General features: G+C 38.7%; 1 protein-coding gene across 2 annotated transcripts; it reads left to right on the top strand.

Annotated features, from left to right (window-relative positions):
• Positions 1-637: 637 nt before the first annotated feature.
• LOC121954996 (serine/threonine-protein kinase ICK-like) lies at positions 638-10491 on the top strand. 2 transcript variants are annotated; one of them, XM_042502769.1, is made up of 14 exons: positions 638-842; positions 2901-3163; positions 3277-3331; positions 4461-4582; positions 4681-4760; positions 4860-4992; positions 5079-5250; positions 6213-6380; positions 6462-6842; positions 7418-7626; positions 7747-7889; positions 8763-8879; positions 8966-9073; positions 9656-10491. In XM_042502769.1, the coding sequence occupies exons 2-14, from the start codon at positions 3063-3065 to the stop codon at positions 9805-9807; spliced, it is 1941 nt and encodes a 646-aa protein (XP_042358703.1). In that variant the 5' UTR covers positions 638-842; positions 2901-3062; the 3' UTR covers positions 9808-10491. The 2 variants fall into 2 exon arrangements, with proteins under 2 accessions (XP_042358703.1, XP_042358702.1); XM_042502768.1 differs by having other exon boundaries at positions 2897-3163.

The raw sequence follows: 10491 nt of genomic DNA, 5'->3' as shown, positions 1-10491 counted from the left end.
AAATGTCTGTAAGATTTATGTTTGCAAAGCTTGCAAAGCTTACATGCAAAATTAGATTCCCAGAAGAGTATGCGTGTGTATATGTGTGTGTGCATGCATTTCCTAAAGTCTTTAATGGATGAGTATTCTCATTTTTATCTGTAGGCTACTTCTAATACAGATAATACTAAATTGTAGGTGGTATAAACCCAGACACAATTACATTATACACCTTATTTTTTTAATGCATACAATTTTCCCAATTATTTAAGAGGGCCTAATAGGTTTCTTGTTAATTCCTCTTACAGATAAATGGCGTGTCCTCTTTATTTTACTAGTAAAATGAGCAGCGAAGAAGAATACAAGAGCGTACCTTCTCAGCCACTTCCGGCTTTGCTTTGCTCCGGAAAATCTTTCCCGTTTTTTTGGTATTTGTTTGAATAATATTCTTTTTCATAAAGTCGGTTTTATAAACGAGACTTATTATGGCACTTACCACTCACAACTTTGACTTTAGACATTTTAAGACTTTGAACATCACTATGTTGCATTTGATACAATCGGTGCCGACGTCGGAGACAGGGAAGCAGTGATTTATTTCGTCTCATTTTGTATCTTTGTCGACGGAGGAGCAGAGCTGTGATTTGTTGTAAAGAGACCGCAAACTGTTTGTACAGCAACGCGAGATTATGATGAGCTCTGTGACGAGAGGGCCTTGATGAAACTGTATTTATGTTGTGTGTTGGACACACTGGATGCGGTTATCATCCCTCTAATGTCAACTGGTTGTCCCGTTAAGCCATTTGTTGAACATCGACCACGAATGCCCGGCTATGTGTTGTTCTCAATTTGACGTGAGGACGGTGAGTGTTGTCCGCCGCTTCTCGTTTTTGTGTGTGTAAGTTAGGAGACCATTGAGTCCAAACAGGCCATTTTTTTGTATAATGTTGTCAGCAGCTGGGCCAACACCAGCGCCACAACACAATTACAAGCTAGCGTTAATTATGCTATGTTTGCCAACGTTAAAATTTAACCAAAACGCACAAGCCAAGTTGTAGCATTAAGACAAATCAACAGGGACTAACTTCAGTATGAATGTTATCCAAGCGATGAATGTTTTAGTGATAAATAACCATTATTTTTAGTTTTTACTCTCCCCAGTTAACGCTTATTAAACTGGGAATATAACCGTTATATCGTTAAGGTTAGTTACATGTCGACAAAACATGAATATATTATGCTAACATGCTAGTAAAGGTTGCAGCTGTTGTCTTTTTTTCTGCAGACGTACTCACACAATCAATAGCTATATTAGCAATTTATTACGAGTAAATAAACATGATCGCTGTTTATTAAGCATCCGTTTACAGTAATAAACGACGTTTAAGCCGAGAGATGATTACTAATGGTTATACCTACTTAAATAACCACTTTGAATCCTTATTATATGAAGATACCATTAAACACTGTAAAACAGTGTACATCATTTCACTTACCAGTGATCAATTAGTTACTCCACACATGTACAATTTGTGTAAGATAATGATTTTTTTTCTCTCAAAATGATGTTTGTTTACCGTGTTTATAATGGTGAGATTGCATCTACTCCTTCCATAATGAAAAATACTAAATCTATGAAAATATTGTATTCTTAAGGAATTCAAATGCTAGACATGATTAATAATACTTTTCAGAAAAGTCCAACCTGAACTAGAGGTTTCGAGTTTTCACCTCGCATAGGGTGTCTGCAGGTCTGCAGGTCTGCAGGTAAAGTCTTGAGATGATATAAATTCAATTTTATAAATAATAACCCTTTAATGTCAATAAATAGTCTTAAATTTGAATTTTTGAGGTCTTATTTGCAGACGTGAGCTAGTTTCATTTATCCATCCTATAATTAATTTTTGTCAAAATGAGTGAAGCTCTTCCGTGTGAAAGTCTACATTACTGATACTACAAATGTTTAAAACTGCAGCTGAACCTAACACTCTCGATTTACTTAATACTTGTACTGGCCTTTTGACATAATGCAGATTGATCTAACTCTGCACAAGGACACATGCTACGTACCTTTTATACTTCTGTGCAATGCTTGAATAAGAAAAAATTATTTGTCCAAAAATCACACTGAAATTCAGTTAAAATCTAAGCGCAGTAAATTTAAGAGTCGAATACCTGTACACAGCCTTTCACACTTGTGTTAGTTGCATACTTAATCATGATTGGCTGCCAAACTAGTTGTGATGTGACAAAATCATCTAGTATGTACACATCTAAAACTCAGATTTAGCTGAACACAGAAACGTAACCCCTCTTCATCAGATGAAAACAGGTGTCAAACAAGCATCAAACTCTGAGCATAAATCATTCTGCACAGTGAAGCTCGAACCTAAACACATTTTTGAGCAGAGAGAAAAGCTTTGATTTTTTAAAATTTAATGTTGCAGGCAGATAAAACGGTGGTTAATCATTAGGCGTATTTAGGATTGGGACACAAACATGTAATTTTGTGTATTTTTGAATGGCTAGCATAACAAGAGTGCTCATTACATGTTGTCACCTAGATTGCAATGTAGTGAGGCGGTCCACTTGACACTTGATTTGCACTATGGAGAAACTGTAATTGATATATGATATATACTTGATATATACTGATACAGCAACATATCGTGGCTGATGCATACCAAGATATTTCAGTACAGGAAAGTCAAGATTTGTTGGAGGTAATTTAGAAATAGTGTCTCAGTCATGTAGTTTGTGGCAAGTTCTCCAACTTTTAAATGTCCCACTTAGTCGTTAGTTTGTGGTCGGCTGGCTAAGTCACGTCCTACTCGGTTTAGAGTGGTTCTTATGGATTGTAAGTCATACTGATAGATAACTAACATCAGCTTTTATCGTCCATCACTCACCTTCTCAGCCAGAAGGAGGCAAGTCCATGACACCATGAGTCCTCCAGCTCTGCCCGTGGTCTTCTGCTGTTGTCACAGGAAAATCTGGCTGCATTCAGCAGCAGGAGGCAAACACATCTCTGTTTTCCACCCGAGAATTAATTGTCCCCACGATGCTATGGAAGGAGAAGCATAATGAATAGATACACAACTATCAGACAGCTCGGGGATGGCACCTACGGCTCAGTCATCCTCGGCCGCAGTCTGGAGTCAGGAGAGCTAGTTGCCATAAAGAAGTGAGTATCTGCTGCGATCACTGTGTGTGTTTGCATCTGCAATGGTTTTCTCTTTCTCTATGCAATCTGATGTACTTTCTTACAAATAAGTTAATGTGAAACATATTTCTCAGAATGAAAAGAAAATTTTACTCGTGGGAAGAATGCATGAACCTTCGTGAAGTCAAGGTGAGTTAATCTTCTACATCTTAACACATTTTTACACATTTCATTGGAACAATAAAATTATGGAAAAATCCACCCAAAGTTAATGAAGAGGGAATGCCCTTTTCTAGTCTTTAATACAGAATGTAAGCAATTTAAGAGTTGCATTTCCATGTACGATTTGGGAGAGAATGGTCCATAAGTACTGATATATAATAAAAATCTGAGCCTGTTTGTGGCAAAAACAAACACATTTAGTGGACATAAATCGACAGTGCATAATGCCCCGAGTTAGGTTAAACAAATACAGATGTTTCCCTTTAATGTTAAATATGCTGTTAACTGCTGCATGCAGTGACCAGATAAGCAGCATTTAGGTGCCACACCCTAAGACTCTGCTTCTGTTTGGGTCGATTTTTCTATATATGGTAAAATAGATGAGTAACTTCATGATAACTTGATGATTTGTGAGTAATGCAGTAATGGTGATATGGTTAATATATACTGTACATTTTAGTCCAGTTGTCAAATACTCAAAAGATTTTTTTTTCTTTTCACACCAATTCAGTATGTTACTGTCTAAATTTCCTCACAGCTCAAAGTCACACACCAGCTCTAAGAGTTGAAGGTGATTCTTGTGTGCTGTTGGTTTTGAGCTCTGGTTCCCGTCCCCTGGCCTAGACACCTCCTCTCCTAGAGCTTGACCTTAACGCAACGCAGCAAAACATGTATAGAACACGCTATTTCTTAGAGTCCTGCTAATTGGATCATAGTTACAGCATGTCACAGCATAAAATCTCAAAATCCCATTACAGCTTCTCCCCCCCTTACTAAAATTTAGCATGTTCAAACCTTTATCATCCCAGTGCATGGGAATAGTGTATATTTTTTTCCATCCTGCTTTCTATTTTCCCTCTTTAAATTGTAAGTATAAATCCCACCTTTGCAGCATTTACCCTTAAACTCCATTGTGTTCTTAGCCATGTTTTAACAAGAAGGTTTTGTTTGATAGCTGTGGGGTGTGCTTTTGAATGTGCCGCAGTGACCTTTGTGTACTTTCCAGCATGATTAGAGTTTTTATTTCTACCACTGTTTTTTTTTTGTTCAGGTGTTCTACCTATTCTCACATGATCTGTTTCTTTTATTCTTTCAGTCCTTAAAGAAACTCAACCATGCAAATGTGATTAAACTTAAGGAGGTTATTCGAGAAAATGATCACTTGTACTTTATATTTGAGTACATGAAGGAAAATCTATATCAGCTAATGAAAGACAGGTGCGTACAGTTGTTACTTGTTGCATCATTAATCCTGCATTTAAAACTAGAGTCTTTAAGTGCTCACAGTTTCTTAACTGTTTTGTTTCTTGCTGCAGGTCTCGATTGTTTCCCGAATCTGCTGTAAGAAATATTATGTTTCAGATACTACAGGGCCTCGCGTTCATTCATAAACATGGTACGTCTGTTCACGACTCCGGGGTGTTAAATTAAGTGCTGCACATTTGGCAGTTTGTATTTTTGAGTCAAGACGGTCATGCATTGTGTCTTTTTTCAGGTTTTTTTCACAGGGACATGAAACCTGAGAATCTTCTGTGCATGGGCCCAGAGCTGGTGAAAATAGCTGACTTTGGCCTTGCTCGTGAAATAAGATCTCGTCCACCATACACAGACTATGTCTCCACCAGATGGTGAGTTTCTCTAAGAGTCAAAACAACGCCATGTGTTTTTATAGTTCAGTGCAGTCAAGTGCGACTACCCTCTCTTTTTCGACCAGGTACAGAGCGCCTGAGGTGCTCCTCAGATCCACATCCTACAGCTCACCTATAGACCAGTGGGCGGTGGGCTGCATCATGGCAGAGCTTTACACCCTCAGGCCTCTATTCCCGGGCTCCAGTGAAGTCGACACCATATTCAAGATTTGCCAAGTCTTGGGTACGCCAAAGAAGGTAAAAGTTTCTCACACGAATTACAAAGGGCCCTATATTTGTCAGTCCAGGTTATACCCTGTCAACACCGGATGTGTTTAACCGTACTTTTGAGTATAATATCTGACAGTAGCAATGTACTTTCCTATTATATTATTTAGATGTCTACACCAGCAGTGTAATTCCTTCTTTTTCAACTGTACTTGATGCTTGAAACTGAGGCCATCTCCAAGTCAAAATGTGCTTACCATAAAAACTCAACATCCAACTCTTAAAAGGGTCTTTTTGTACAAAAACACTGAACGAGACTTTAGTAGGTGATCAAAATGTTAGTTAACTTTATGAACTGAAAGCACACTGAAACAGCGACAGCTAAGGCTGCACCTTTACTCCATGAATCTGGTTACTTTACTGAACCAACATTATTACAAGGTCGTGAACTGTGATCGGATGGCACCTACCTGTCACTCAAAGCAACCGCAGCCTCAATTATGTGTAACTTTAACATTAAAATTTGAACAGGTGAGTTTAAAAAAAATCTATCACCTGTACAGCTGTAAAAAATGGGAAAATTAACTTTACAGACCAAAAAAGTGTGTTAAATCAAGCTTTAAATATGTTTATTTCTACTGTAAAGTTGGGGATTTCACACGGGTCAATGGGTTGCCATTTCATAACTCCTCACTATTCAACTGCATTCGATGCATGAAACTGAGACATTAAGCTTTATTTTTCATCTAAAAGTCTAATTTTTGCTTGAAAAGTGAGACAGAGACATTTGTATATTGTACTCGAAATATGTATTGTGCACAGTATGTTTGCATATACTAGTGCAGGTATTTGTCCCAAGTTATACAATATTTTTTTTCAATTAGTATTCTACTGCTACTGTTGTTACAGTGAATAAAAAGAGATTTTCTTGTTCAATATGATGTTATGTAAATATAATGGTATGTATGATGGCCTGCGTCTTCTCCCTTCAGAATGATTGGCCGGAGGGATACCATCTGGCCAGTGCGATGAATTTCCGTTGGCCTCAGTGTGTTCCCAGTAATCTGAAGACACTGATCCCAAATGCCAGTCCTGAAGCCATCCATCTGATGACGGACCTACTCCAGTGGGACCCCAAGAAGAGACCAGCTTCTGCTCAGGTAGTGTCTGACCCACACTTTCTCCTCATAGCTGAATATACAGAACGAACGCTGATTCTTCAAATCTTGACATCGTTTCAGGCTCTCAGGTACTCTTACTTCCACGTGGGCCAGGCTTTGGGAACTCCTCAGCAGATCCTGGAGCAGGGCAGACCTCAGCCAGGCCTTGTTCCGCTGCAGGCTCCTTTACAGTCCCAACAGACACTTCAGCAGCAGCCCCTGCTGCTGAAGCCCGTACCCCCCTCCCAGCCTCCGCCTCCCAACCAACACTGCTCCCCCTCCAGGCCTCTCCAGCAGATCCAGCCCTCCCCGGTCTCCGCAGCCGCCCAGGCGGCGGCGTACCAACGGCACACAGAGCTGGTGCGAGAGCAGCAACCGAAGCACATCCTGAAGCAGGAACAGAGCGGAGGAACGCCACAGAGCCATCTTCCTTACATCGTTGACAAGAGTCTCCAGAGTAAGGTGAGGCGTGTGTATTTACGACATACAAGGTTCCTGCAGAGCCTTAAAAAGTCTTCAAAGGCATTGAATTAATTCATCAAAATAAGGCCTTAAATTAAAAAAAGCTCAGACATGGGAAGTAGGATTTTTTAAAAATCTCAAAATAATTGGCAACAACAATTTTTTCATTTTAAATGTATCATCAATCCAGGGAATCCAGGCAGTAAAATCTTACATGCAGAGTGAAAAACTCAAAAATTGCACAGAAAGCTGCAGGAACCCTGTATGTCTTTTACTATTATTAGTTATCCTGATATTGCAACTATTAAATCTTTATTACATCTACTGAATTAAGCCTTTTACAAATAAATTGAGATGCTAAAACGTGGGATAACAAACCTATAAAGCTGGCCTCCTACGTATCCCTGATAATGGCTGATTGATGTAAAAATGTAATCTCCTGACGTCAAGTAGTCTTCGTTTTGTATTTGCAGTAATTACTTTAAATTTAGTATAAAATGGTTCCATCAAAAGGAGGCTGACAGAATATCAACATGAATATACCATAATAAATCTGATTTACGGTTGTTTTTTAGCAAACGAGACAGGAATCCGAAAAAGCGAACCTGCTGAGCTATCAGTTAAAACCTAAAGGGGGGCGACGGCGTTGGGGCCACGGTACAGGACACCTTAAGAGTGATGACTGGGATGACTACGAAGAAACCGATCTGACATCGATAAGTATTCTTGGAAAAAGCAACTTCTCCGCAGAGAAGTCGAGACAGGGGGAGGACGCACTGAGAAGGTGAGATTCAGGTGCAGATTCAGTAATATGATATACAGACAAAAATGTAAAAAAGCAATACAACAAACGCATCTCTGCTGCTGGAGCTAATGCCATCATTGAATACCCGCTGTCTTTCAGGTATGGGAATGTTTTGGATTTCAGTCGACCCAACGGAAAGGAAGATGCACCTTTGAACCTGAACAAGAGCGCAGCCTACCAGGAACCATCGAGAACCGCTTCTGCCAAACAACATTACTTGAGGCAGTCCAGATATTTACCAGGTGAAATAAATTCAAAGACTTTCCTGCAGTAGAGTGAAAATGATCGTAGGACTGAGAGTCTTTAATAAATCTGTATCATCGGTGCTTTCAGGTGCATTCATGCTTGTGCTGTTTCAATTCTAATTTACTCTGGTTTGGTTTTCAGGTAGAAAAGGAGTTTAAAAAAAAAGGCATCTGTATTGTGGCAGTAACTGTAGACGCCTCTTTTTCATCTTTTTTCTACTCAGTTGTCATTTTACATAAAAAAGCCTGGCTGCTGTGGACGGGGGCAGCAGCAAAATGTATTTTAGTCACCTTTGAAAAAGGACTGCCTAAAATAAATCAATATCAGTCTGTACGCAAGTGTACGCAATATTTATATTATTTTACTGCTTTATCTTGCTGTCACACAGCCTTCTCCGACTGGGAATTGAAGCTGGCGTTGAGAGAAACTTTAATTTTGCCTCACAGCACAAGGGTGTTGCTGGCCTACCATTACGTCAATTGTTTGTGTTAGTGTGTGCCTTTCAGGGTCAAATGTTGCATCCACAGCAGTGTATGGGTCTATATGTAAAAATGTCGTCATGCAGAAACCTACATCAGGTCAATAGGGAAATTTCCTTTAGAGGGGCTTGGGAAAATAGCAATTTGATGCCAAAACATACTAACTTCATCCAAAATGTGCAGTTTTGGTTTTGTATACAGAAGAAACACTGCTAGGAAACAGAAAAAAATATAATCTTGTAAAAATAACCCCTAAAAATTTTGGAGCTGCCTTTTAATTTGTAAAGAGTCAGTGTAACCACTACCTGGACCAGAACTAAAACCATGTCCCCTTTTCTCCCCCGCTCCTTCTTTTTTTGTTATCATCTAATTTCTAACTTTCTCCTTCAGGCATCAGCACAAAGAAAAACGTGGCCATCAACGCCAGTAAAGACTTCACTGGAAGCCATCTCTGGGGTAACAGCAGTATCCCATTTGGAGGGACTCTGCCGAGCAGAGGCGCTCACGGTAACCCATCAGGACGCCTCGTACTTTAACTCACCGTAATCTCTGTAATTTACTGTTAAATGTTTAAATAAATGAATCTGTTTCAGGCACAAATACAATCCCAGGTGGATACATGCCGTCGTTTTACAAAAAGGACATCAGTTCTGCCGGGCACAGAGGACACCACGGTCCATCAGTGGAATCAACAATGTCAAGTGAGGATGAATTTCAGAGATTAGAGTTTCCTGTAATATTCAGCTCTTTATGTGTAAACTTACATAAACCTTTAAGCACTTTGAAACATGAGCAATTTGGCTTTATTTGTCTCAAAAACATGGGAAGAAGGCATATAGCCAGAAAAAAAGGGAGAAAAAACAGAAATTTGCAAGAAATTAGAAAAAAAGTACAAGAGAATTGTTAAGTAAAAAAATAATAAATAAAAACTAAAAAAAATAATTGAATTTAACATAATTAAAAAAAATTAAATTCTGATAATTTTAATATAGTTTTTACCTTGCTCGTTTCTTTATTTCCCTAGCTTTTTAAAAAGTAATTTTCTAAATATACTTATTTCTTGCAATTTGTGGATCATTTCTTACCTTTTTTCCCATGTTTTTGAAAGAAAATCGCACTACTTTGCTCAAGGCTCAGAGGTTTTAATACTTGCAAAAGGCGTCTGAAAGCAGCACAAGAAATATGATGTTTCTCCAGTTTTCAAAGGGTTAAAAGTGACCAGCCACATAACAAATCCTCTTTACAAACCTCAAAACAAAGCTGTTGTTTTGATGCTTTTTCAGATTATGCAACATGGCAGTCTGGCCGGAGTCAGATGAACACCTCCACCAACATGCCGCTGGCTAACAAAAGCACCCCCGGCCTGCTGCCTCGCCCGCCGGTTCAGACCATCCACGGGCGAACAGACTGGTCTGCCAAATATGGACACCGCTAGTGGCCTGCCTGGAGCTCTGATCTGTGCTCCAACGAACTCTTTCACCTCCAAAGAGTAGGCCTAGTTGTTTTCTATTAGAAAAAAACCCTGTACATACATCTTACACAGCAATAATTTTCTTTTTCATCATGTGTACTCTGGATGTTGTGAGTTGTAAAATATCTCAGTGTATGTGTATATTTAAACACAACCAGCCAAAATTTGAGCCCATATTTGCTCATCAGTGTTTTATTTTGTATTTCTGTAACATAACTGCTGTTCTATAAGAGGTTACAAGCTCTGTTTTGTATCAGAATTATCATTGAATGTTCACCAACATGTATACATAATATGCATATTATAAATCTCATAAAAACTTCACTGTGACTTGTTTTGGGCTACAACTAATTACTTTGCCTCTGTACTGTTCAGTCATTTTTTTACATTCCTGCTGTTTTTAATTTGATGATGGTAGCCTTTTCTATCAGGTAACTATTATTTGTGCATTACAAGTATTGAATGAAATTTAAGGCTGTGCTTTAATTTCAGTATAATGAATGCAATGCAAGTGGTTGCCACAATGTACAAATCTGTTTCTAAAATGTAAAATTATCCAAGTTACCAGTTCTACCCTGTTGGCCAAAGTGAGTGTGAGTATTGAATTACCAGGTATTGAGTATAATTAAACTTTTGACTGGGTACTAA

Source organism: Plectropomus leopardus, chromosome 15 (assembly GCF_008729295.1).
Source record: "Plectropomus leopardus isolate mb chromosome 15, YSFRI_Pleo_2.0, whole genome shotgun sequence".
Taxonomy (NCBI): domain Eukaryota; kingdom Metazoa; phylum Chordata; class Actinopteri; order Perciformes; family Serranidae; genus Plectropomus; species Plectropomus leopardus.
The sequence above is the reverse complement of the archived record's forward strand: the minus strand, read 5'-3'. Positions and strand labels throughout refer to the sequence as shown.

Coding starts and splice junctions, on each gene's coding strand:
- LOC121954996 (XM_042502769.1), top strand. CDS start 3,063: ATGAATAGATACACAACTATCAGACAGCTCGGGGATGGCACCTACGGC. Junction 4,761..4,859: donor CGCGTTCATTCATAAACATG/GTACGTCTGTTC, acceptor GTCTTTTTTCAG/GTTTTTTTCACAGGGACATG. Junction 5,251..6,212: donor TCTTGGGTACGCCAAAGAAG/GTAAAAGTTTCT, acceptor TTCTCCCTTCAG/AATGATTGGCCGGAGGGATA.